This window comes from Sander lucioperca, chromosome 21, assembly GCF_008315115.2.
Source record: "Sander lucioperca isolate FBNREF2018 chromosome 21, SLUC_FBN_1.2, whole genome shotgun sequence".
Taxonomy (NCBI): Eukaryota; Metazoa; Chordata; class Actinopteri; order Perciformes; family Percidae; genus Sander; species Sander lucioperca.
Genome location: NC_050193.1, coordinates 9257110 through 9284765, shown reverse-complemented (window position 1 = coordinate 9284765; position 27656 = coordinate 9257110). Strand labels below are relative to the sequence as shown.

Sequence of the window (27656 nt, the reverse complement as noted above, 5' to 3'; positions counted from 1 at the left end):
ATGTCGTTTTCCCTCTTGACATTTGTAGAGAGAAGAGGAAACAGACAGCGATGAGGGGCTTTTACAGAAAATAGGCCAAACCAACAGAAGGATCCTACAGTGCCCTCCTTGGCCATTTTTGAACAAAGACAGATTTTTTTCTTTCTTAGCTGTCTTTGTGCGAACAGCTATCTGGATACTTTCCCCACCCACTGTTCTTTTTAGTCAATGCGTGTTCCACACAGGCTCGAAATGTCACAATGTCTGCCACAAGTGCCCTTTTGAGAAGTTTTGTACTTTCTATCTAGTCTTACTATTGTTCAGCATCCCCTTAACCTCTCTTTCTTTTCTATCTTCAGCAAATGTGGCAGCAGCAGCGGGCGGCTTCATCTATTTCCTGAGCTACCTGCCTTATTTGTTCCTGTGGCCACGCTACGACCTGCTGAGCCATGCCCAGAAGGTGTCAGCCTGCCTCATCTCTAACGTGGCCATGGCCATGGGAGCTCAGCTCATAGGAATGTTTGAAGGCAAAGGTGAGACTTGATGTTGTGGTCAAAGTTGAACTATCTGTCTATATTAGGAAATCGTGGTCAATTTCTCCGTTTCTGTCTGTTAAAAGAGCATTTTAAAAATGTTTATCTAATCTCTCTCCCATCTGTAGGAACGGGAATCCAGTGGTCAAACTTGTTTGACTCTGTGACGGTGGATGATGACTTCTCCCTGGCCCAGGTATTAGGCTTGCTGCTGTTTGACTCTGTGCTATATGGGTTGGTGGCCTGGTACATGGAGGCAGTTTTTCCTGGAGAGTACGGAGTGCCTCTACCATCTTACTTCTTCGTACTGGTACGTTTCAAAGCTGAGCGGCTCACACTTGCACACACTCACATTCTCAGGGAAGGTATCCAAATACAGCTACATTAGTGGGATGAAAGTATGAACAGATATAGCATTCAGAAACGATGCAAATGTTTCAGATAATTGCAGTTTTCTGATAATGTTGTCCCTCCTCACAGTGCCTTTTAGTCTCTACTGCAGTGTCAGTTACTAATTCAAACTTAAAAGAAGTAAACTGAAAAAAATCATCAGGTTGGTTCTAGTAAACATCTTTCTAAGTAACAAACAGTGTAATGTGTTTTCATAGTCCTGGTATAATTTGCAGTAGCGTATACTGTCTAAGTTCAGCACATTTCTTTCAGTTACGCTTGTAACATTTTAAACCATATTTAAGAATTACTTGATATTGTTTTAATATATCTGTTAAACGTGTGGTTGGATATTTTGTATAAACTAGATCATCAGGAAAAATGATTAAAAAAAAGCTATTTGCCTTTGTTCTTCCTGCAATTTATGTCTTAAAGAAACTTGTAAGAAATGGTAAATTTCTTCTTTTTTTTTTTTTTGATAAAATCATTCACTGAGCATTTTGTATGAATTTTTGTGCAACCATTTACAGTCTGGTGGAGTTCATATAAGATATGTGGCAATAGCAAACACGTTAAAACAATAGATGAGGATACAGATAGAGGAAGTTAAGACAATAAATACATACTTGCTCATTCACCTAACTAAGGGATATGATACTTGATATTACTAGTGCAGTAAAAGAACATGTGTTTGTTGAAAGGCCTGAACAAGCCTGAACCGTCGCTACCAGGAATTGAACCCCAGTCTGACGTGGATTTTTCATTGTGGTTTACAGTTAAAGACACATTGTCATGTGAATACTGCGAGTAAGCACTTACAGCACCCTAAGGTAGTTGCAAGGCCGAGGTCTCCTGTAAGAGATAAATGACCATAGAATAAAGAAATTGCTGCACTCAGTGTAGCTCTGATAAGTGACAGTGGGGGGGATTGAAAACTTGAGGTCACTACATATCGGCCAGAGGAAGTCTTTGGATTCAGCTGGCTAGAATAACAGGAAGTGTCAAGCCAACACAAATAAGGTTTTATGTTTATAACAACTGGATTATCACGAAATGGCGTGCCTTTACACACACACACACACACACACACACACACACACACACACACACACACACACACACACACACACACATATACATGCTCACCCATTTCCCAGTAGTCAGGAATCCAAGAGACTGCCAGCAGGGTGTGGAGTAGATGTTGACGCACTCGATGTCCATTGTGTTCATGGGTGTGATATGTAGAAAGTGGAGGTTTGACACTGGTCCTTAGGAAGTGCACCAGAGGGAGGTTCGGTCAGGAAACAATCCCCTATAATATCCACAAGAACAATGTTAATGTTGACCCACTCTCTCTTTCTTGAGTTTTTTTATGAATTATCATTGCGTCCTGTAGTTACTTTGCTTTATTGAAAAAACACCTGAGAAATACATACATTACATCGTGTGTGCTATATATGATGTAACTTTTGACTTTCATTCTATAAAATATCTTGTGGAAATATGTTGAATATGAATACTAGAATTGTAAAGTACCATTTTATACAGCTTTTTGACTAAGGCCTGTTTCACCCCAACCCACTTCCTAACTCTATCTATCCCTCACTTTCTCTTAATCCCCACATGTGCCTCATCTTCATCAGCCTTCATACTGGTGCAGCAGCCCCCGCATGGCTTTGGTGAATGAGAAAGAGGAAGAGGAGGATGCAGAAAAGGCTTTGAAAGGGGAGTTCATAGAGGAGGAGCCAGCTGGACTAGTCTCCGGGGTAAAGATTAAACACCTCGCTAAGGTGAGCAGCAAAACAGACACCCAGAGGGTCAACATGTCATCTCACTGTAAAAGGGTGCAGATGGTGCAAGTGTCCAAAACAACGCGTAGACAATCATTAAAGATTCTACTGCAGTAGTGAGATGGTAAATATGCGACAAGGTTTCTCTGGCCCTATATGTTTTTTGTTCAGGTAATGCATGTACATGTTTTGGGTTTATCTGCTGGACAGGAATTCAAAGTAGGCAACAAGACACGGCAGGCTGTGCGGGATCTTACAATGAACATGTTTGAGGGACAAATCACGGTGCTGTTAGGACACAACGGTGCTGGGAAGACAACAACACTGTCCATGCTGACAGGTGACCAGCTGGAACACACACACACACACACACACACACACACACACACACACATATCAAGCATACATGCCACCTAAATATTCTGAACTCAACTGGTTGCCTTTGTGTGTTTGTTACTCGCAGGGCTGTTTCCTCCCACCAGTGGCAGGGCCTATATCAACGGTTACGACATCTGTCAGGACATGGCTATGATCCGCCGCAGTCTGGGACTCTGTCCCCAGCACGACGTACTGTTTGATAACCTTACTGTCAGAGAGCACCTGCTCTTCTACGCTCAGGTACTCGCACAATCATGCACTTATACACAAAAACGCACACGCATATACTTCAGCTGAATCTTTGTTCTTGTCATGCACTCATTAGTTTATTGTTCATTGTTGATAGAGATGTTTTTTTTTTTTTATTTAAATGTAGTTGAAAGTGTATTGTGCGGTGTTGACTTTGTTTCGATATGATAAATACACCCACTGGTTATTTTATCAGGTTCACCTCTACAGTCTAATGTAATCACGGCTCTGCCATAAATTCTAACTTTACAAAAGTTATGTGGCCCATTTTTGTTAAAACTTTCCTAGATGTTTTTTATTGAACTATATGTTTATTATTTGTGTGTTTATCTGCTTGATATCCAGCTGAAAGGCTTCTCCAAAGAGAAGATTCCAGATGAGGTAGACCGGACCATCCGTATCCTGAACCTTGAGGACAAGCGACAGGCTCGCTCCAAGACCCTCTCTGGTGGCATGAAGAGGAAACTCTCCATTGGCATTGCCCTCATTGGAGACTCCAAGGTGAAGAATTATTCACTCTCATTCCTTTTGTCCCATCCTTCCTTCACATTAACCACATCTCATCTCTTTATCTTTAACTTAATCTCCAGGTGGTGATGTTAGATGAGCCCACATCAGGTATGGACCCATCAGCTCGGCGTGCCACCTGGGACCTTCTACAAGGGGAGAAGCGCGGTCGCACCATCCTGCTTACCACGCACTTTATGGACGAGGCCGACCTGCTCGGTGACCGCATCGCCATCATGGCAGGAGGAGAGCTGCAATGCATCGGGTCACCACTCTTCCTTAAGAGCAAATATGGTAAGTGAAGAGTGGAGTGAAAATAGCTGCAGCAAGATGTCATTCTCTTTATATAGCAGACCTGGACATTCAGGAGAATTGAAAATCCAGTAATTCAGCTATATCATTGTTGATAGTGGGCACGTACATCATTGTTACAATTAAGTATACAGGCCTCCTTTCCTCTGCTCACCAGGTGCTGGTTACCACATGGTGATAGTAAAGGATGCTCTTTGTAACGTGTCCGAGATCACCCGCCTTGTCCACATGTATGTTCCTAATGCCACACTGGAGAGCAGCGCGGGGGCAGAGCTCTCTTACATCTTGCCCAAAGAAAGCACCAGCAGGTGAGTCAGTCAGGTCTTTGTTCATACGTAGAATACTCACAATAACACAGTGGAAAGTCTGAAGTGGCTTTAAGGGTTTCTGGTCGACGACCATCGCCCAGAAATCACACCTGCTGAACATTGCAACTAAATTCTGCAACTTCTGTCAAAAAGGGCCAGTCTTCACTAACAATGGGTATATGATTATAATAAAATGATTATAATAAATACAGATAGTAACCAAATGGCTTTTTCTCTCTTTGCCTGTGTACATCAAACTCTCTCATTAGACCAATACACAAAAAATGAAATAAGTGTGGTAAATATACTAAAATGTTTAATCTCTTACTTTACCACAATCTTTCAATTACTATCTCACTTTAGGTTATTTCTTTCTTTATAACCACCTGTCACCTTGTTTTATGTTCTTTTTATATCCTGAAAATCAATATTTTTCTCCCCACAAATTGGACTTTGACTCCACAGTGACCCTTACTACTGTTATATGATTAGGTGTAAGGCAGAACTAAAGGCACAATATATGATTCCATTTCATTTCATTATTTGTGATACAGAGTGAAATTTGGCAGCTTTACACTATGAGAGCTCATATTGTTATATTGAGTGATCGCATTTGTCCTACTGTGAGGTAGTGTGTAATGTGTTTCCCTGACGCACTTTGTGTTTGCTCTCAGGTTTGAGCTGCTGTTTGCTGAGCTGGAGATGAACAGAGAGGAGCTGGGCATCGCCAGCTATGGAGCTTCAGTGACCACTATGGAAGAGGTTTTCCTCAGGTGGGAGAAATATGACATTGGTGAATGTGTCTTTGTGATATTCCAGATCAGTAGAATCTAAAGCAAAAGGAAGTGGGTTTTATATAGTAGAGGTCTTCACGGGTCCAAAATGTTGTACCCAAACTCAAAAAGACCCGGAAATACTACCCGGAACCAAACCAGACCGGTTTATTAATTGAAAGTCGGACCCAAACTTGTCCGGACCCGTTAACATTAACGTTAATTTAAAAGTTGTCAAAACTTAACTTTGTGTCTTACTAATGTAACGTTAGTAGCATTCTCCCCTGTGCCTGGCCATTACACATATAATCCATTGTCCATGTCCAAATACATCCAGGTCCTCTCTTGCTGATTGAAACAGGCTAATTCACTTGTCATTTCATCTTTAAAGTCCACTTGCTGTCAAGGTGACGTATGGCAAATGCGACTCGCTTGAGCTATTTTTAAGTATAATGACGATTAGAGCCCGATCGATAAAGGATTTTTAAGGCCAATATCGATACAAATATTTGGTGATTTAAAAATCCGATATTCCGATATATTGGCCGATCATATAATATATATTAAAAGAAAAAAATCCAGACACGCGTAACAAAACATAAACAGATTTCCCTAACATTATTTATTGTCACAACAGAACAGAGGAACATCAAAATATATTAAAGTTCTGATAAATAAAATGTATAAAAATACAAACTTAAGATTATGAAACTTAGTGTTAAACACAAGTATTGCCAAAAGGGACGTTGTAGAGTGCCCTCTGGGGAACAAACTATGCAACGCCAACACTCATAACATGGTTGAAGAGTGTTTTGTCCGTTTTTATTTTATTTTTTAAATATTCATTTATCGGCCATTATGAATGCTGATACCGATAGTTTGGAAAATGCCTAATATCGGCCGATATATCGGTCGGGCTCTAATAACGATTGCCTAAACCCCTCATGATCAGCGCTGTATGATCACGGGCGGGTCTTCTCGGATCCACTCGGGTATATTACACATAATGTTAAACAGACCTGGGACCCACAGTAATATAACAGGACCTGACCTGGACCCAATAGATGTATAAATGTAATGGATCTGAACCTGTACGGGTCCCGGCTCTTAACCATGTAGACCTCTACCATAATATTTAAATATAAAAATGCCTGTTATGGTAGCTCTGCAATTGTCATTATTTACAAGTCATACCGAGAGTCCATCAGTGTGTTCTGACCATAAACACTAAACATCAAACGTGATACCAAGAAAAGCTGCTGTTTGAACATTTGGTCATTTAGCTCCCTTCTGGCGTTTAGTTTTTTGCAGCCAAGTAAAATGCCTTGTCAGTTAGATAGTAACACTGCTACCATTAATAAAAACTAAAAAAAATATTCTTGTTTTAATTCTTAATCCGAAATGAAATACTGTATAATGATCTTTTCTAATGATCTTTATTTTTCCTGTTTTCAGTAAGTTAGTTGATAACCACAGAGTGCTTTGTGTGTTCAGAGTGGGAAAGTTGGTGGATTCTAGTTTGGACATCCAGGCAATCCAGCTGCCAGCACTGCAGTATCAACATGAGAGACGCTCCCATGACTGGGCCACAGATGACGCCAGCAGCAGCAGTGGCATGACCGATGTCACTGACTTCACAGACAGCGGCACGCTCATCTCAGAGGACTGCTCCAACATCAAGCTAAACATTGGGGTGAGATAAGAGGAAGCAAGCTGATGTTTATTTTGTGCATGTCATTAATCTTGAGTCATTAATATCATTCATTCATTTTTAACATTTCTGTTCCCGTTTCCTCTCCCATCAGGCCAGACTACACCTGCAACAGTTTTATGCCATGTTCCTGAAGAGGGCCCTGTACAGCTGGAGAAACTGGAAGGTGATGGTGGCTCAGTTCCTGGTCCCTTTGGTCTTCACCATTCTGGCTTTAGTTGTGGCACGCACCATTCCCAATCACCAGGACGCTCCTCAGCTGAGGCTGGCACTCAGCCGCTATGGTTCCACCAGGGTCCCTGTGGCTCTGCAGCCTGCTGTAGGTCCCCTGGCCTCTGCCCTGGCAAATACATACAGTTCACAGCTTTCTGCCCAGCTTGGCCAGCTCATCAATATCCCAGGTAAGCATCGTGAGAGAGACAGGGACTTGGTTTGACTGCTTAGCTGAGTATTTACTGACCATATGCCCCTTTCCTCCCGCTCCCCATCATCAGACTTCACTGATTTCATCCTGACCCAGGCAGAAGAAGAAGGTGGCAGCTTTAATGAGCGCTGTGTGGTGGGTGCTGCTTTCCGTGGCAGCAGCAGCCGATTTGCAGAAGCAACAGCCTACTTCAATAACGAGGGCTACCATACACCCGCCACATCCCTAATGTTGGTGGACAACGCTCTGTTCAAACTTCTAGCAGGTCCGAATGCTTCCATCCAGACGGGCAATTACCCCATGCCACGCAACCTGTCTGAGATCGCCCGCAGCCAGCTCAACGAGTGAGTGGAGTGGAGGGAAAGAGAGAAGTGTCCTAACATGAATTTGTTTTGGCACGCACAGTAACAAGCAACTTGATTTTTACATACTTGCTATAGTATAGAGCTAAAGGTAAAATACAAGTATAAATCAGACATTTCTGTAACTCCAGAAAAGAGTTTTTAATATTGATTTAAACCCCAGATCTTTTGTTTAGCCATCACACTGGAAAAAAATACCATCGTATTTATTGAGGTCTGCATTAGTATTGATTTCAAATTATAAATTACTCAGGAATCTTGTATGCAAGCTGGTGACTATTTGAACAGATGGAGATCAAGAGAGCAGTCATGTATTTTATGTCTCTGTCTTTCGGGCCATTTCTTTGCCTTTCTTTTGCACCATTTCTCTTCAGTTTCCTCCTGTCATCAACCCCTTTTCACCACCTTCTTTTTTTCTTCATTCTTTTCCAATCTGTAGGGGAAAGACAGGCTTCATCATCGCCATAAACCTGATGTACGGTATGGCCTCCCTGTCTAGCACATTTGCCCTCCTGCTCGTAACAGAGTCCTCTATCAAGTCCAAGCATGTCCAGCAGGTCAGCGGTGTCTACCTGTCAAACTTCTGGTTTTCTGCCTTGCTGTGGGACCTGGTCAATTTCCTGCTGCCGTGTCTCCTCATGCTGGTCAGTATGACATCTGATAACTTGTTGGGATAAAGGCACTGAGACTGACAAGTTAGTCTAAACAGAGTTGTCCAGGCAGAGAGAGTACAGTATGCATAACATTCATGTATGCATTGTACAGTCTCATGTCTCATTGTTTTATGCTCTTAGGTGGTGTTTCAGGCATTTGGAATCAAGGCTTTTGTAGACAACAACCACCTGGTAGATGTGTTGTTGTTACTGCTGCTGTATGGCTGGGCTGTTGTGCCTCTCATGTACCTGCTCAGCTTCTTCTTTTCCACTGCCGCTACTGCCTACACACGCCTCACCATCTTCAACATGATCTCTGGCACGGCCACCTTTCTGACTGTCACCATCATGACCATCCCAGGTGAGAGGAGGAGACCTGGGCTTCTAGCAATGGAAGACATTTAAAGTTAATAAAAAATATTGTGTAATGTTTGGGGCAGTATGTTATGTTCTAGTTTTAAGGATTTAAAAAATGTTTGGGTTTGGCTGAATACTTCTTGAGTGCAGTGTGGCGATGGCACTAAGGGAAAAAAGCCAACCCCTTCACAGCTTTGGGTTCAGTTCCAAGTGCAGTGCTTCTGCTCGGCTGTGTTCCACATTGCAGTATTTGTGGTGGGAAGCCAATGAGGGATCATGTTCGAGCAACTCCCACTGGTTGATTGGGTTGCACGTATGAAGAGGAGCAGGGTTTTCAGATGATAGTGAGGACACAAGTTGCTGTCAAAATGCTTTAAAGGTCAACGTGGGAGTTAGCAGTGATAACCACCAAATCAGGAGAAAAATGGGAGAAAAATCAATTTGAAAAAAAAAAATTGAAAATAAAAGAATGTTTCCTTATCATTCCTGTTGATGGCCTCCTTATGAATTCCTTCTCCAGAGTTGAACCTGCAGGACCTGTCGCACTTACTGGATAAGGTGTTCCTGATCTTTCCAAACTATTGCCTGGGCATGTCCTTCAGCCAGTTCTACCAGAACTACGAATTAATCTCGTTTTGCACTTCCAGTGAACTCAGCGAGAAAGTGTGCAACTACTTGAGTAAGTTCAATCAGGAGAGACTTCATTGAAAGGTGCAAAATAAATGTATTCATCACAACGCACAATATTTTAATGTACAGAATTGGCGATTAGACTCCATCGCTATGTAAATAATTTGATAAGGGGTAGAGAAGCCATGAGTAGGCATATCCCCTAATGGAGTGGTGGTGGTGAAGGAGCCTGAAGACTGGATGGAAGTACAGGAGCGGGTCTTCCGGAGAAGGACCCAGGGTGCTGTGGATGACCACGACTGGAGGTGGATGGGATGGAGGAGGGTTGTGCTATTTGCCTGAAATGACAACTGACAGCAGCAGAGAGAAGAAAAGATTTAAAGCAGGGGTGTACGATTTTAGTTTTAAAACAATGAAGATGCAGTCTAGTACCTGCATTTAATACGTGATCTAAAAGATATGATTATAACGATGAGTCATAATGTGGGTGGCAGTATTACACACATATTTGGATGATGGGGTTGGTTCATACTTCTGTAGGGGAAGCAAAGAGAAAAAATGGTGCATTATGCATCTGACTCAATTTAAATTGTATTTTTATAATCCAGTTTTCAATCACCAAAATAAACACTAATAATTGAATGATCAGATATCTTCTGTAAACCCTGCATATTTCTACCCTTAATTTACTTGACCTAACTCAGTGTTTTTCTTGTTCTAGACATCACGTACCAGAAAAACTACTTCTCGATGTCGGAGCCTGGTGTGGGACGTTTCCTCGTGGCCTTCTCACTGCAGGGTGCAGTCTTTATTATTCTGCTGTTTGTCATCGAGCTGCAGTGTGTCCGCACTCTCCGGCGATTCCTCACCTCCCTGGCCAGAAGACGTAAACAGGTAGATGAGTTGTGGGAGCTGTGAACAAGGCAGGGTTTGTCTTTTTCTATGTGTTTTATGTGTTTTGTTTGGGAGAATGGAAACTTTCCAGTTGAATCAGAAATCTCCTAGGAACCAACCACAGCTTGCACTGCACAGGAGGTCTCTCTGAAAAACTATTTTTAAAGTGTGGTTAAACATATTCAAACTAAGCCTAAAAAAAGTCTCTAAAGACAACTAGAGTAGTGGTTGTGGATCCACAAAGTAAATGGCAGCTTTGATTCAAACACTGGGAGTAGACAACATGTTGTAAACACTTTATGAAAAGGATCGTCACACTTAGAAACACTAGTGTGGTTCATATTAGGTTTAATGGCAGTTGGCAACATTTGTCTCTTTATAAAAGAGGCACTTTGCAGTCAATTAGCATTTTGATTTGTGAGATTTCAAAGCAGCATGAGACTAATAAAGAAGAAGTTATCTGCCCTCTAAGTGCAGATGCCCCTGTAAATGGTTTTATCATATCAAGGGTAATAGTCTTGAATTAAATCAATAGAATTTTGATAAATATGTTCATTGTTTTTTCCAAAATTGATACATTTCATATATGACTCCTCACGTAATAAAACCAGTCTCAGCGCACTTTATCAGGCAGAATAGTCGTCGAGTTGCTACTACACACTTCTAAGACCTCTGCATTCATCAGCACATCGATTTTACTGTAGGGATTCTTTCACATTTAAGAATTGCATATCTCATCTGAAAGTCTGAAACTTTAGTTTACACTTTAGTGATTCCTTGATTAATCAATTAGTTAATCAACAGGAAATTAATCTGCAACTATTTTGACAATTAATAATCTTTTAATCTTTTAACTTTTTTAGAAAAAGTGCCAAACATTGCCTCTCAGTTCTGAGAATTTCTTAATTTTCTTTAATCTCTTTGGGTTTCAGACAGTTGGTCAGACAAAACAAGCGACAAAACGATGAATTGAGAAAATTATTGGCAGATAGTTGTTATCGTTAGTTGCGGCCCTAAATGCTTTTATGACAAGAGTTATAGGTTGAAGATTACAGTTTCCAGTTTCCATTGTTATGTAATTTAGCTAAGCTTGCCTAATCTTGTCCATGAAGTGTAATTAAATGTATATTATTTCAGTCTACCCCTATGACATAGTATTACATAGTAAACTACTTGTAAAGTATTTCAAAAAAACTCTGGACATGTACTACTGCTGCCAGGAGACATGACATCACCTTGTGACATTGGGACACAATGTCTTACTTCTTGTGGTTGTTATTTTTTGTCGTACGTATATGTGTGTGTGTTAGATACCTCTTATAGAGGATGTGGCACAGCTTCCAGAGGACAGGGACGTGGCCGAAGAGAGGAAAAGGGTCCTGGAGTGCCAGCCAATATTAGAGTCTATGGTTGGCAGCCCCCTCATACTACAGGAGCTCAGCAAGGTACGTAGCACAGGAGTCTTCCTTGTTTGAATGAGACGGACTGCCTTATGGTTGAAATGTGTGTCTCTGTGAGATATGACAAGGTGGTACAGACACACTGTTATCTCTCCTTCTCAGGTGTACAGCAGCGGGGAGAGGCTTCTGGCTGTGGACAGGCTGTCTCTAGCTGTAGGGAAAGGGGAGTGTTTTGGCCTCCTGGGCTTCAATGGAGCAGGCAAGACAACAACCTTTAAGATGCTGACTGGTGATGAGAGCGTTACCTCCGGGGACGCCTACATTGATGGATACAGCATCTTGAGGGACATTAAAAAGGTAAGAGCAGAGGGAGATGGAAGGAAAGGACATTGCTGTTAAATCAATAGCAAGATAAATCGATGCCACATAGCTTTCAAAAGGCAAAGATTTGAAAGAGGGCATTTATCTCTGGATTGCAGGTGCAGCAGCGCATTGGTTACTGCCCTCAATTTGATGCCGTGTTGGACCACATGACAGGAAGAGAAACTCTGAGTATGTATGCCAGGCTCAGAGGAATACCAGAGAAGTATGTGTCTGGCTGTGTGGAAAATGTCTTGAGGTCGCTGCTGTTGGAGCCTCATGCCGATAAACTGATCCGCAGCTACAGGTTGGTAGACTGTTCTGAGCCATTCCTTTTTTTGTTTTGTGCCACACAGTTCACATACTAGCCTAAATAATGCTGTATTTTGTTGAGCAAGTGTGTGTGAATAATACGTCACCATCAACATATGCAGTGGTGGTAACAAGCGGAAGCTGAGTGCAGGCATGGCTCTGATCGGTGGGCCACCAGTCATCTTTCTGGATGAGCCTTCGACCGGGATGGACCCCGTGGCCAGGAGGCTGCTGTGGGACGCTGTTACACGCACACGGGAGTCTGGAAAGGCCATAATCATCACTTCTCATAGGTGAGCTTTATAGTTTGTATTGGGTCAGCATACATACATTTACCCAAGGTCTGAAATTGTGTATAATTTTGAGGTAGTGGTCCTTTACTTAATTATTTTCATTTTCTGCTATTTACTACATTTTAGAGAAAATATTCAATGATGGAAAAGTACCTTGATCCTTTACTTGAATAACAGTACCAATACCTCAATATAAAACTATTCCATTACAGTAAAATGTAAGCACATCAACGCTATACAAAATAATATTTTACATACAAAACATATGAGTGTAACACAATATTGATGCATTATTATAGATAAAACTTCTTTTTAGTAGTTTTGCTACCAATTCTTCTGTAATATTTATATTGTAACAAGGTATTTTTACAATGTGGTACTATCAATGGAAAAGATCTGAATACATCTTCAAAGAAGTTTTACTGCTACATCTTGATACATGAAAAGCAGAAGACATGAGAATGCTTACACCTTTGACCTGTCTCCCTGCTATGTTCCCTCCCCAGTATGGAGGAGTGTGAGGCCCTGTGTACCAGGCTGGCAGTGATGGTCAACGGTCAGTTCAAGTGCCTCGGGAGTCCCCAACACCTGAAGAGCAAGTTTGGCAGTGGCTACACCCTGCTGGCAAAAATACACATAGAGGCTGAGTTGGAGGACAGTGACCTGCAGCTTTTTAAAGACTTCATCGAAAGTACCTTCCCAGGTCAGAGGCATACAGTTAATATTTACAGTAATAACTATTAAGATTACTAGAACTATAAAATATTGAATTCACTCAAAGTAAACTAAAATTGTGTTTACTACCACAGTAACTATAAAAAAAACAAGTAACTATGTTTTAACATTAGATCAAAATGTATTATTATAGCTGCATTTATAGTTATCATTCTACATTTGAATGGGCAGATAAGCTTTTCAAAATGGATCTCTTCTTTTTGTGCTCTTCATTAAACAGTTGAGGGTGTGTGGTTGTTAACGTAATTTGAAACAAAGCAAATCTAACCATGTGAATTTTCTCCCGCCACAGGAAGTCAACTAAAGGATGAGCACCAGGGAATGGTGCACTATCATTTGACCGACAAAACACTTAGCTGGGCACAGGTGACTGATTTATACAGAAATACAGTAGTCTCTCTGCACTTGTGCTGTGTTTGCACTCCCTCTAGTGGTCAGAATTGTACAGGGTAATTCTTAAATACCTGAGCTGCAATTTTATAGCTTCAACAAAATGTTCAACCACAGAAGTTTAACATGTGGATGGCAAAAAGAAAATGTATACAGTAATGGTAAAAACACTGGTAACCTAACTTTGAAAAAATTACATGTAAAAAAGATGCAAGTAGCTGTGTGAGTGTGAACAGGGGCAGAAATGAAGTGTATTTATTTGTATTTTAAATTTTTAAAAGATGCAGACTGTAGCTTTAAATTTTGATCTTGGCACAAAGTCTTTGATAACACCAGAGATGCATTTATATCACACCTCTCCATGTTGTCTCCCTCCCTATTCTCTACTCCCACCTAGGTGTTTGGCACTTTGGAGGCAGCCAAAGAGAAATACCAGATTGAAGACTACTGTGTGAGCCAGATATCACTGGAGCAGGTGTTTCTCAGCTTTGCCCAGTTCCAGCACTGCACAGAGAGTAGGAGAAAGTAAGTGGAGCAAGGAATCCGTCCATCACAGCCTTGTTTGGTCACTCATCGAATGTGTACACAGGCTGGAGCAGGTTTTATCTCCAGCTCCATTTTTACCTTGACCACCAACACACACACACACACACACACACTAACACACACACACACACACACACACACACACACACACACACACACTGGGCCAGTCACATCAACTTCATAATTTCTACTACTGTATCAAATCAGTGTGTCTTTTGTTGGGTCATTCATACTGTTGTTGTTGTGTGACAAAGAAGTAGAATTGTAATCATGACGTGTGGGGGATGATGATTATACCAAGTAATGAACTCTGCACTTTTTTAGTGAGGTCAAAGACAATGAAACCACTTACTAGATACTACCACTACTCTGAATTGTGTGTGACAGAGTTTATTTGTGTGTACAGCTTGTCTTTTTTGTTATTTATGATTCTATTTGATTGCTTATGTTACCAAGAGTTAGTGCTTTTTTTCTGTGATCATCACAAGAGAATGAACCACTCCCATTTGATACGTGAATGAAATTGTTTGCACACCTTTGCGCCTTATCTAACTAAAGAGGGTTCTTGTTTCTTTATATTACCCTGTACAAAATGCCTGGTTATCCTTAAGAGCCTCTCATTGTTGCCAGATGTAAATAATTTGATGTGTTCATGGTACTTAAAACCACTTACTCATTCAGGCCAGAGCAGAACATTTACTCTTTTAAAGACTGTTTTAGGCAAATTAATGAATGCATGTATACAATACGATAAACAGAGTGCATGATACTAGAGAAGCAGAGAGCTGCTAGCGATTACTAGAAGACCATCCTCATTGAGGATTAATCCTCAGAGTACATTTAGTCCCGAGTACATTTTAACACACCTCCATTGTCCAGGTCTTGGGAACCAATGTTTTGGTTTTCCTGCCAAACAAGTTCCACCAACAGTGTGTTACCATGTGGACATCCAGCCAATTACAGTTTACATGGAAGCTATTTAGAAATAAATCATTGTCACACAGTGGATTACTTTCAAATGTTGTGGGATGTCTTGACTTTAAATCAAGTTGTATCAGACGGCATGGGGTTGAATTGGGCCTAAAAACAGCTGCAATTACCTTTTTTTGAGAAGTGTTTGTACTTTTTTTCCCACCACACGGTGTGTGTGTGTGTGTGTGTGTGTGTGTGTGTGTGTGTGTGTGTGTGTGTGTGTGTGTGTGTGACAATGCATAAAGCTTAACATTTGATTTAAAAACTTTTTGTAGCAATACTTTTACATCTTTGAAATGTACAATTTGGTGGCTATAAATTAAATGAATGTGTGTGGTACAGAGAGTGTGGCAACTCATGATTCCTGAATTCATCCAGACTATAGTTAAACAGTGCTATGATAGTCCTTACATATTGTGTGGACAACCTTTACTGCTGTATAGAGCTGCACCTTCAGGGAACGTCAGGAAATGCATTTAAAAAGGCCCAACAATAGTATAAGAATGATCAGCGCAATGTTTGTTCCTCTTTCATTTGGATGTGCTACTATGAACCTAATGTCAGAGCATTCCCAATGTAGCATTATCCTAAAGCCTTGTTTGTACTTTAAATAACTTGTAAAAATATGTATGTATTCTGTAAGAATATTTTGAATAACATTTGAAGTTTCAAAAAAAGATATCCCCCACATTGATGACGCATTATATTATTGATCACGTTAAAGATCAGTAATATAATCTGGAATGAATCAGCAATCGCATTAACTGTACGAATGCACAAATGACATTCCTACTCTCGAAAAATCACTCTGACTTCACAGAAGTGAGATGAATGTATTTACAGTCTTACACGAAAGCAAAAAGCACTCCCAGTTATAAACTTTATCAACAGCTTCATGCTTTCTTCATGTCATCAGATGTGTTTGTGAGAAGAAAAGTAGAGAAGGACAGTCTAGAAAGAGTTTAGAATTTAACCTTCTAATTTTTACTCTTGTGTATTTTCATAATTTGTTTCTCATTACATGTATGACTTGAATCAATTGCAATGTTAGATACGTAGTTTGAGGAGAAATATAAAGGTTTGCACTGCTGATATTGAATGATGGAGTTATGCTGAAATACAGTGAATCATATTTGAAAAGGGAATTCACATCATTGTAATTGTGTACTGTACTGTACCATGAAACTGACCTTGTCAACTGTATATGTATCGCTATTCTTTTTAAATTAAATAATGCTCTATGCAAATGGTAGCAAATACTAGTGTCTGGTCTCATTTTACCAGCAAGTGACACTTAACACCTTTCTTGTATCTATTTTTGCATGGCTTTATACTACAAGGGATACGTGAAAGAACATTTTCCACCATTTAAAAGGATCACATTTGGCCTTTAAAAAGGCTACCTTAATTAAAAAAATAATCTAAAATTAATTTTACAATTTCCTTTACTTTACTACAATGCATTTCATTAAACATCCCCGAATTGACTAATATGTAGGGTATTACTACAGACATTTCTGCTTTTACGTCAACAGCCAATGACTGAATAGTCAAAGCAGTGGCTGTAAAACGGTCGAACGATTTCATTTCCTATAAATTCTTCACAATAAAAGTACCCCATTATTTTGTTATTAAAACGTTTTTCTTTTTTCTTTATCAGTAGTAACTGAACACACCACACTATATACACAATACAAATAAAACACTAGCTGCCTGGCTACACTTTGTGACATAAACATCCTGCTTTCTATCTCACTGGTTCCCAAATTGGAATACAGGTACCCCCAGGTGAATGCTAGGTGACATAGGGAGTACGCGAAAAAACATACTTGAGTTTGTTGAAAGTGTAGGCTACAAGGCGGAAATGTTCGGTTGGGGAGGATGTTCTCTGAAGTTTTGGGGAGGTAGCCATGTTTGGGGGTAGAGATGAGGGGATGGGGATTATCGAAAAATAGGTTCTTAACTTATTAATAAACTCTAGGTCCTCTGTTCCATTTTGGCCCTGTAGTTGTTTTTGGCCTATATCTCAGATTAGCTTTCTCAGAAGTTCCTCGTGATGCCTTGCCATGAAAGCCCTCTTCCTTCTGTTGAGAAGGCCTGTGTGATCTCATTTTGAGCCAAGGTTTATTGATCAGGAAGCAGCTGACCTTTTTGGACGATACAATGTTGTCCTCACAGGAACTTATGCAGCGAGAGAGACGATCAATATCATTCCTGTTGTACTGGAACAGTTTCCAGTCTGTGACATGGTTATGGAGGGTCGCCTCTTTATTGTATTAACAAGCCCAAAAGGCTGGAAACTACTGGTCTAGACATATAGGACCCTAAAGACACCTAAGGGCCCTCTTCATTTCAGATCAACAAAGGTCAGTTTAAAAGATTTTCGTCAGATTTTGAGCGGCTCATCCGCTCCCCATTTACGGGCGAGTCCCGACTGCAAGATTTTCGTCAGATTTTGAGCGGCTCATCCGCTCCCCATTTCCGGGCGAGTCCCGACTGAACATGTCGGGTCGGCCCAAATGAAGGCCGACGGCACGGGACACACCGACGGCCGATTAGCGGCCTGGTGTGTCTTCTCTCTAAAAGAGACAGTGTAGTAGTCTGCAGCAGAACTTTGAAACCTGACTTCTGTCAGGAATGTTTAACCTACAATACAGATGACCTACATTCGTTGTGTCGTACAGTCTTGTTACATAATGTACACTGATGTAACTGTCACAAAATACATTGTAGGTCCTTTAAAATTCGCAGGCTTGATACACACACAGAAACGTTGGGTTTAGTTTTAAAATGGTCTTTATATGGTTTTCGTTTTACTAGCAACAAAGTTCTTGTAGTGGACAAAAAAATAGAAAATCCGATTTAAAGCAGTCTGTAGAAAGGGACTACAGCCTTTACCCTGAGGGAGCGCGGGGAAGGGGGCTAGCGGCACCCTTATTATCTAGTCCGCTCTTCCTGGTCGGGGCACCTGTGCAATGCTGGTGCGCTGATCTGCCAGACGTCCTCTGCGCACTTCTCGCTGCCCAGTGTCGTGCCAAGGTACTTATCCCCGCCAGGATTTGTATCCCCTGGCCGCGGGAGCGCGCGTGCACTCGGAGCGGCGCTTCGGTCCCCCTACAGGTTGTCTCATTGGAACTACAGCTGCAGCTAAAAGTTACAAAGTGGAAGACTCGACAGGGTTTTCCATAGTAAGGGTCTCATTTATCTACATAAATACTTGTATTTGTCTGTTACATTAAGGCAACGTGTGAATTGTTTAATGCGTCGTTTATTATTGTGGATTAATCGACAGTGTTTTCCAAAGTTCCATATTGACATGCTCCTTAGCTATAGGCCTATCTATGTTAGTCATGCAGGTTAATGAACCATATTTTTTCATCGTCTTTGCTAACCCATCCCTCCCTGCCCTCTAACGTGATTTCTGTTTTAAGTTAGTTTAATATGGCTTTTCAATTAACCGCTTTGTTCACCTGTCTGCCATATAAGTTACAGAGGTGATTCTGTGGTATCTGACTATTTACCATTGTGATCTAAGTTTTTGGTATAAGGAGGATGCATGAACTTTAGGCTACTCTACATTCACTGAGAACATCTGGAAATCGTTAACATGAGTAGAGGTCCCCCAAGATAGAAGAGACCTTTGTTGGAGTTGTGCCAGATAACAGGCATTGATTGGTCAGTTATCCGATCCAATGGTATACTTACAAATCACGTCCTATGCTAATTCAATGCCTTGAGATATAAGTTTTGTCCACACAAAGAAAAGGCAGAGCGGCAAATTTTAAGGTTTGGGTTGGTCGTTCGAGTTTATAAAATTGATGCTGAATCTTTGCTTGTAATAAACTTTTTTATAATCAAGAACAGTGTCGGCGGATTCCTCTTCATACAGCATCACAGCATTACTATTTAAGGCACCACAATACACATTATATCAGGCCGTTTTTCACCTGATATAATGTGTATCCCCTCCCCTAACATGCAAAGGGTCTGTCCTGTCATCATATGTGTTATTTTCTGACTTTACCAGGACACAATAAACAACCTGAGATAATATGGAGATGTCTGCTGTTTTCTAGCAATAGTTACATAGGGGATACACAAAATATCAGGCCGTTTTTCACCTGATATTTTGTGTATCCCCTCTTTAACTTTTGCTTTAAAACAGCTGTTTGTGCCTATGTTATCTCCTTACATATACCTACGCTCTCCGTCTCTGCAAGATTGGGAATGATTGAGATTTCTCTTGGCATAGCTACCAGAAGACTTACAACTTTCAGACACGGTGCTCACGGCACATTTACGTCGTCTCTCTCAGTTGGAGGCTGCGCAGTAACGCTCAGCCCTCACCGGAAAAGGGCTTCTAACGGCCTTCACTGGTCTCCGTCCAGAGCAACGGGATCTGTTGGTCCATTCTTATATACAGTCTATGGAAGGTTCGCGGTCCGAGGAGAAGCTTACCCCCTTGCTCAGAACATACTGAGGCGACGCCGACTTGAGCGTACGCTCTGCGCGTGCGCGAAACGTAATACGTCTCCATACCAGCAGGCGGCGCTGCTCTGTATTTATCGGGCTGGTGTGTCTTCTCTATTAGCTGCAGCTGTAGTTCCAATGAGACAACCTGTAGGGGGACCGAAGCTCCGCTCCGAGTGCACGCGCGTTCCCGCGGCCAGGGGATACAAATCCTGGCGGGGATAAGTACCTTGGCACGACATCTGTCAGCCTGCCCTTTTTTTCTGTATCCAGCTCCGCTGTCCAACCCGTCTAGCCTCGCACTGTCTTGCGACCCCGGAGCGTGTTTCTGTAGTTCTTCCTTCTAGCCCCGCACCAACTCAGGTCGTTTTCACAGCTCACTCCTCCTGCTCTCCCCCACCAGAACACTTTAAAAGAGCCTTTATGCGCTACCCGTGTGCTGGAGCGCGTCCTCGTGCCAATCCAGCATCTCCCCTGAGATGTGCCTCAGGTGTGCTAGGAGTAGTCCTCAGCGTCTGTGCCAGGCAAGCAAAAACACAACCAAAAGCAAAACACTACTGTATATACACCATACAAATAAGAACACTAGCTGCCTGGCTACACTTTGTGAGATAAACATCCTGTTTTTCTATCTCATTGGTTCCCCAAACTGGAATACAGGTACCCCCAGTTGAATGCAAGGTGACATAGGGGGCACGCGAAAAAACATACTTGAGTTTGTTTGAAGTGTACAAGGCGGAATATGCTAAAAATGCAAAACCCAAAGAAGAAAAAGAAGAAGACAAGTACTGCTTTTTCTGTCAGGTGTGCCTCTCCTTTGAGACTGTGTTGCTCACCTCAGGGTCACAGAGCTCAGAAGGGGCGGGGAGACAATTAGAAACCATATACCTCAGCTCAAAGGACGTAATCTAGGGGATGTTTATTTGATTATATACTGCACTGTGTTTTAACTGCAAGACTTAGTCAGAGGAGTACCATCAACAGAAGAACAAATGTCTCTTTTGGAGGATTTTGTTTTCTTCCTTTTCTCTAGTCCCACCACTTTGTTGGTGGTTGTTGCTCTCTTTCTTGTCCTCTATCTTGTTTCCAGTAGTTTCACCTCCCAGGAAATGGGGAAGGAGCCCCCAGGACCAAGGCCTCTTCCCCTGTTTGGCAACCTTTTGCAGCTTGATCTCAAGAGACCCTACAAAAGCCTCTGTGAGGTAAGTTAAGCACTCTTATCCCAAACCAAATCCATTTACTAACATTTGTAGCAATTTATCTAAAGGCCATTTACAATAAGAAGTGTCCTCATATCTCTGACAAATTGGACTACATTTTTTGTATTTTTCCAGCTTTCAAAGAAACATGGCTCTGTGTTTACGGTGTACTTTGGAACCAGTAAAGTGGTTGTTCTGTCTGGATACAAAGCAGTCAAAGAGGCTCTGGTCAGTTATGCAGATGAGTTTGGAGACAGATATATCTCCCCTATTTTTTATGATACGAATCAAGGTCACGGTAAGACCTGCATTTACAAAATCTTTAATATACAGTATGTTTACGTATTAGCAAAAAAAATGAAATACTATGAACAGTTATAGAAAAAGCAAATAAATAACATTGTATTTGCCAACTGTTTGATAATACACTTTTTTATATCTGTTTCAATGTTTAATCTTTTTATTTTCTACTTTATTTTAGGTGTATTACTGATGAGTATTGTATCTGTTATATATGTGACTTGTACAGATTACATTTAACTTGCATGTCATTTTTAAAAGGAATTATTTTTGCAAATGGAGACTCATGGAAAGAGCTGAGACGTTTTGCCCTCACCACCCTGAGGGACTTTGGGATGGGCAAAAGAGTCGCTGAGCAAAAAATCTTGGAGGAATGTCACCATCTGATCCAAATGTTTGCAAAGCATGAAGGTAACAAAGTGAAAATGTGTATAGGTTTTTAGCTCATCCCATATGGTTTCACAAGACACCACTATTTAACAGACATCTTCCGGTCTCGCATATACAAATCATGTGGAAAAATAGCCTACATGAATGACAATAAAATGATGATTAAAAAAAAAAAAAACGGTACAAACAAATATCTACAGATGATCTTAGTAAAGAGACATTTTTCTCTTCTCCCAGGCTTTGTCAAGATAACTGGCAAATTTTTAGTATGTAAACAGCCATCTCAGTCTTTGATCATCATCCATATTCACAAAATCAAATAGCTAAACAAAGCACTGTTCACAATAAAGAGGACAGTAGAAAACAAACTTTTCTATATCATTTAAACAACACATTGGACGGATCCGCCTTTTTCTTCTATATTAACATATCTGTAATACATTTATAGGCTATATTTAAGTTATTATTAGGCAGCATGGTGGCCCAATGGTTAGCACTGTGGCCTCACAGCAAGAAGGTTCTGGGTTCCAGGTCGTTCCGGGCCTTTCTGTGTGGAGTTTGTATGTCCTCCCCATGTTTGCGTGGGTTTCCTCCGGGTGCTCCGGTTTCCCCCCCCATCAAAAATGGTGCTAAAATGTTCTAGGTTCTCCAGTCAGTGCCCTTGATCAAGGCACTGGCTCAGATCTGGAGTTGGTCCCCGGGCGCTGTAAATGGTTGCCCACTGCTCCCTTGAGGGATGGGTTAAATGCAGAGAATGAATTTCGCTACATGTACATGTATGTGTATGTGACAATAAAGTACCTTTACTTTTGTAGGCCATACTTAGGGGCTGTACTCCACATTCAGAACATTAACATAGAAGCAAACAAATCTGCTATGTAAAGACATAGTGGAGTAATTGCGTCCTAAGCAAAGAACATAAAGTCACACTCCCTCTGTGTGTGTTGTTATCCGATAGCCGGTCCGCACGCAAGTGCATTTCAGTGCATGTGGCTCTAAAAAACCTAGGTATGACTGTGTGTGAACTGCGGTCAAACTGGAAAATTAGGCAGCGCTTATAAAATGTGAATCAAGATTCTGTTACTGCATTGCCTATATCGCCTAAAATGTTTACAGAAACATATTTTAGTGTAGCCTACTGTTGAGCTGTAAAATGAGAGAAAGTTTCCTCTGGCCGGTGCTTGGTTTTGGCTCGACTTGGTCACAGACTCTCATTTTAAAACTAAACAGTTCAAATATGTTTCTGAAAACATTTAAAGCGAGAAATAGGCAATGAAGAATACTGATTCGTATTTGATCAACACTGCCTAGTTTGTCAATTTAAATGCAGTTCACGAGTAGTCATTGAAAATGCGTTTGAGACTCCTAGGCTCTGATTGGTTGTTAATCTTTAGGCGTGGTGGAAACTTGTAAATGCCATTAGGAGCCCTAAGAAGAGAGGGACATGGTTTTTTCACAGATTATCTGTCTAATGTGCTACTGTCAGGATATAGTGAGCAAATATGACAAAAAGTTATTTTTTTTATAAAAGTTACCTACTCAACCTTCTACGTCTTAATAATTAAATTATTTCTCAATGGCATTTTGCAGGAAAACCATTTGATACAGCATGCCCGGTGAATTATGCAACATCCAATATCATCTCCTCTATCGTGTATGGAAGCAGGTTTGAATACAATGACCCCCGATTCAAAAACATGGTGAGAAGAGCCAACGACACCATATGCATTACCGGCTCTCCACAAATCCAGGTGGGCTACATATTTGCTTTTTAAATTGCTGCTGTTTTAAAGGGATTACACACAAGCAATGGTAACTGACAAATGCATGACATAGGACTAAATGAAAACTGTTATTGAATAATTGTGTAGAATAGTAAACTGCATCATTATTCTATAGCAGTAGATTCATATACATCTCTATAGTTCAACAGAAGAGTATTTTCTGCTCTTGGTTTTTAATCAGAGAAATCTACTTGGGTTGTTGTTGTTGTGGGTGTACATTGTTTTCAATAATCTTTTTTGTTTTCACTGTTACATCACAGCTTTACAACATGTTTCCCCGGCTGGTTGGTTGGATAAAAAACCGGCAGCTGATATTAAAAAATGTTGAAATGACCATCAGAGATGTCAAAGATTTAATCAGGCATCTGAAAGAGACACTAAACCCTCAGATCTGCAGGGGCCTTGTGGACTGTTTTCTAAATCGGAAGCAGAAGGAAGAGGTAAGACAACATCTTTTGTGTTTTTCATCGAACAAACAGAACAGCAATGTTGCACATGTCTATTTTTTATAATGATATGTGGGTGTTCTTACTTTTAGGACTCTTCAGTTATGGACACTCACTACAACGAGAAGAACTTGATATTTACAGTAACAAACCTGTTTGCGGCTGGTACTGATACCACAGCGACTACACTGAGGTGGAGTTTGCTGCTTATGGCTAAATATCCACGTATACAAGGTAAGGAGAGGGATGAGGCTTGTTAATCTTTCCTGTCAGCAATGGCATTTTAAGGAAATGTGAAGCTGTACAGACATTGAGTGCTCCGATGGTGTGCCACCTCTTTTTTTCTTCTTTTACATTTTTTATTTTTACAGATGCTTTTTGTAGTGGCTCAGTTTTCATGCTAGTTTCGGGACATATCAGTCTCCGTTTGTCTAGATTACAGAATATTTTGCATGTTTGAGTTTGAACAAAGCTGAAATGTAGAGCTGGTTAATAATCACATAGACACTGGAGCGTCTTGATAGCCGAGTGGTTACAGTGCATGCCATATAACCTGTGTTCAATTGATACGTATGTTGCATGTCAGACCCCTCTCTCTCTCTCTTTCCCCCATTTCTACACTGTAATCTGTCAAACAAAAGCAAAAATGCCCAAAGACTCATCATAAAAAACAATAAATAAAAGATTTAAAAGTTTTTTTTAAAGCCATGCTGTCTGTCGGTTTGTCGCTCAGATAGTACACCACCACCAATGTCTTTTACAGACATTCATGGTGCCCACAGGATGAACTCTAATGACTTTGATGATGATTCCCTGACTTTTCCTTGACAGCCACCATGAGATGGACATTTTTGGTTTGGGGTGAATTGTCATGACATGCCCCCCTCAGGATGAATTTGATTCATTTTGGCGATCCCTTAACTTTTGTCCAACACTTTATTAATGACGTTACTATTAGCCAAAGGTACAGCTTCACAGAGCCTCTAGCATGGCTGCAGACTCTGATAGTCTACTCGTGTTAAAATGAATGCAGACAAAGAATATCAATTTATCATTTTGTGTGTTCAGATCAGGTCCAGGAGGAGCTGGGCAGGGTGGTCGGAAGCCGTCAGGTCCGGGTAGAGGACAGGATGAGCCTGCCGTACACTGATGCTGTCATCCACGAGACACAGAGACTGGCCAGCATTGTCCCCATGGCCATTCCTCACAAAACCAGCCGAGACGTCACCTTCCAGGGCTACTTTATCAAAGAGGTTATGTGCTCAGATGTTTCAGTACTTATCCACAACAAATTTTCTTGCAGGAAATGTTAATCCACCTCAAAAAAAACTTGAAAATGTGACTTTATATGATACACCTTGCTCTCTTCTTTTGTCTTCAGGGGACTACTGTGTTTCCTCTTCTTACTTCTGTCCTGCATGATGAGAGCGAGTGGGACAGCCCACACACCTTCAACCCTTCCCACTTCCTGGATAAGGAGGGTAAATTTACCCGGAGAGACGCCTTCATGCCCTTTTCTGCAGGTACAACAGCTTTATTGAGTTTACGTTGTTTAGGTATTACTGAGATATTTTACACAGCATGATCCAGATTAACTGCAAATCTCTTCATTCTCGCAGGTCGCAGGGTGTGTCTTGGGGAAAGTCTGGCTAAAATGGAGCTCTTCCTCTTCTTCACCGGCCTCCTCCAGCACTTTCGTTTCACTCCTCCACCTGGAGTTACAGAGGATGAACTGGATCTGACACCAGCTGTGGGCTTCGTCCTCGCCCCTTCACCTCATGAGCTGTGTGCTGTCAGTCGCAATGAGGAAGAGAGGAGCATGGCATTATAACTGCCTGTGCCAATGGCATGAATATTGTTTTATTCACCCTCACTAAGGCCACAACATACTGAGCAGCCTGCAGATATCCCATCCACAAGAATACCAACAGGGGACAGTTTATTTCAGTCACTTATAAGGCAGGAAATTATTTGAAATTGTAATGAGATAAATAAATGTAGTCATACACAGTTGGAGACTATCAATGTTTTTTTGTAATTTGTACACATTAGTTTAAACAAGTTGTAGGAATGTATATGGACTTTTCCAACTAGGCCACTGTTGATTGTTTTCACAAAGAGATGTATTTGGTTTTGTAGGTTGTAATTTGTCAAGGGTTTAATTTCTTAGTTTGCAGCAAATGGCAGAAATCATGCCAGATTACATTCTAAAATTAATTAAATTTAGACCTGCTTCTTGATGGCTGATACCTCATGTACATCTAAAACTACAATGAACTACATTTATATACCAATTTTGGTAGGCCTACCTGTGTTTTTTCCCGTAATACTTAATGAAATACTGGACACACTGTTTTAAGTGTTTTCTGATGCTTCATAAAAGACAAAAATAAGTAATTTAGTTGACTGCTAACTTTTCCTTGCTAACTTAACTTGTATTTAGCAAATGGTTCCTTGGGACAGGCTGCAGTTTAATACCAACAGTCTTTAGATTGGCCATCAGCAATTGCAGCCCAGTTTATGTTGTCAAGAAAGATGATTCTGTTTGTATATAACACCATACAGTGTCTTGACTTATATGCACACATGTTGTGTGAGTGCGAGAGAGAGAGCACACCTGTGAAGCTCAACAAAAACATAATGTGTGTGAATGTGCAATAGTCTTGAGCAGTTAACCATAGTCATCATAAATCATCAGGAGTTCAAAATTCCAACACAAAGAAAGCGTAAGGTAACGGACATCGGGACAAAAAGAGCGTGATCTGGCGGAATTTCCGGCAGCACCGGAGCAATCTCGGAAGTGGAACGTTGTGGATATAGACTAGTTGATTTATAATATGAAGTGAATTTCTCTCCATAATTGTAGGTGGCGTTTTGTTTTATTTTATGAACCTCACGTTGCATAACGTTATGGTGTGGCTCCAAAACAAACAAAAAAGGTAAACGGTAAAATACTCAAGTATAATTATTAAAAACGCACTTTCTTAAAGTCAGAATGAAGAGAGAAAGCAAGCGAGAGAGAGAGAGAGAGATTTGACAAGTCTGGGTACAGTGGTTTTGGATCTGGACCTGGTCCAATGTGGTCTACATATGGAAAAAAAACAGTGAAATCTCCCTTTATTGCATTTTCACAAATAGAATAAAGCTTTCACAAATCTTTAGCCTCTGGGATAATTTAGTGTATATTTGATAAGTCTAGGTATAGTGGTTTTCAATGTGGATCTTGTAGAAAGTTGTCATCATGTGAAAAGAATCTGTGAAATCTCCCTTTATTGCGTTAAATAACAAGACAATACAGCTTTTACAAAACTAAGTGTGTTTTAGACATAATTAATACTTTACCTTAATGACTAACACACTTTCAATACAGTAAGAGGTTAAAGAAACGGAGGAGCAGTCACTCAGCAATGTAAGTTATGTTTCCCTGCTGAATCGGACGCCCCCCTGAACCGGAAGCTAACATCAACTTTAAGTTTCCCTTAAGGCCCTGACACACCAACCCGATGGCCGACCGCTGGCAGAAAAGGCAGTTGGACTGATCAGCTCCACGAGATCCAAAAAGTGCCTTGGAACACACAAAGCGACGCCGACTTGAGTGTACGTTCTGCGCGTGCGCGAGACGTAATACGTCTCCATAACTGCAGGCGGCGCTGTTCAGTGGTGGAGGAAGTACTGAATCTCAGTACTTAAGTAAAAGTACAAATAACCAGAGATATATTTACTTTAGTAAAAGTAAAAGTACAACAATGAAAACCCTACTTAAGTAAAAGTAGAAAGTACCTGATTTTAAATGTACTTTAAGTATTGAA

At 40.9% G+C, this 27656-nt stretch overlaps 2 protein-coding genes and 1 long non-coding RNA gene across 3 annotated transcripts in view; 2 read left to right on the top strand and 1 right to left on the bottom strand.

The window, feature by feature from the left end:
* Positions 1-14946, top strand: part of abca3b (ATP-binding cassette, sub-family A (ABC1), member 3b) — a 29271-nt gene extending 14325 nt beyond the window's left edge. The window contains exons 9-31 of the mRNA XM_031312381.2: positions 339-512; positions 641-822; positions 2546-2692; positions 2903-3032; positions 3156-3310; positions 3665-3820; positions 3910-4120; positions 4296-4446; positions 5121-5219; positions 6714-6912; positions 7025-7331; positions 7425-7698; positions 8156-8360; positions 8511-8730; positions 9247-9405; positions 10078-10250; positions 11561-11695; positions 11813-12007; positions 12130-12317; positions 12445-12615; positions 13122-13318; positions 13643-13716; positions 14138-14946. Of these exons, the coding sequence (XP_031168241.1) occupies positions 339-512; positions 641-822; positions 2546-2692; positions 2903-3032; positions 3156-3310; positions 3665-3820; positions 3910-4120; positions 4296-4446; positions 5121-5219; positions 6714-6912; positions 7025-7331; positions 7425-7698; positions 8156-8360; positions 8511-8730; positions 9247-9405; positions 10078-10250; positions 11561-11695; positions 11813-12007; positions 12130-12317; positions 12445-12615; positions 13122-13318; positions 13643-13716; positions 14138-14269 (4034 nt within the window). The 3' untranslated portion in view covers positions 14270-14946. The remainder of the gene's footprint in view (positions 1-338; positions 513-640; positions 823-2545; positions 2693-2902; positions 3033-3155; positions 3311-3664; positions 3821-3909; positions 4121-4295; positions 4447-5120; positions 5220-6713; positions 6913-7024; positions 7332-7424; positions 7699-8155; positions 8361-8510; positions 8731-9246; positions 9406-10077; positions 10251-11560; positions 11696-11812; positions 12008-12129; positions 12318-12444; positions 12616-13121; positions 13319-13642; positions 13717-14137) is intronic.
* LOC118494137 lies at positions 14768-15738 on the bottom strand. The gene is made up of 2 exons (XR_004896203.1): positions 15427-15738; positions 14768-15376 (listed from the first exon to the last, which is right to left on the bottom strand). It is a non-coding gene; the product is annotated as an uncharacterized LOC118494137 (long non-coding RNA).
* A 4740-nt stretch (positions 15739-20478) lies between these two features.
* On the top strand, positions 20479-26137 carry LOC116059512 (cytochrome P450 2K1-like). The gene is made up of 9 exons (XM_035997086.1): positions 20479-20930; positions 21063-21225; positions 21489-21638; positions 23208-23368; positions 23662-23841; positions 23940-24081; positions 24916-25100; positions 25229-25370; positions 25467-26137. The coding sequence occupies exons 1-9, from the start codon at positions 20721-20723 to the stop codon at positions 25676-25678; spliced, it is 1545 nt and encodes a 514-aa protein (XP_035852979.1). The 5' UTR covers positions 20479-20720; the 3' UTR covers positions 25679-26137.
* Positions 26138-27656: the final 1519 nt, after the last annotated feature.

Excerpts from the sequence above, each read along its gene's own strand:
- LOC116059512 (XM_035997086.1), top strand. The coding sequence starts at position 20,721 with ATGTCTCTTTTGGAGGATTTTGTTTTCTTCCTTTTCTCTAGTCCCACC. Across the intron at positions 24,082-24,915 it reads TAAATATCCACGTATACAAG|ATCAGGTCCAGGAGGAGCTG; the intron begins GTAAGGAGAGGG and ends TTGTGTGTTCAG. Across the intron at positions 25,371-25,466 it reads CTTCATGCCCTTTTCTGCAG|GTCGCAGGGTGTGTCTTGGG; the intron begins GTACAACAGCTT and ends TCATTCTCGCAG.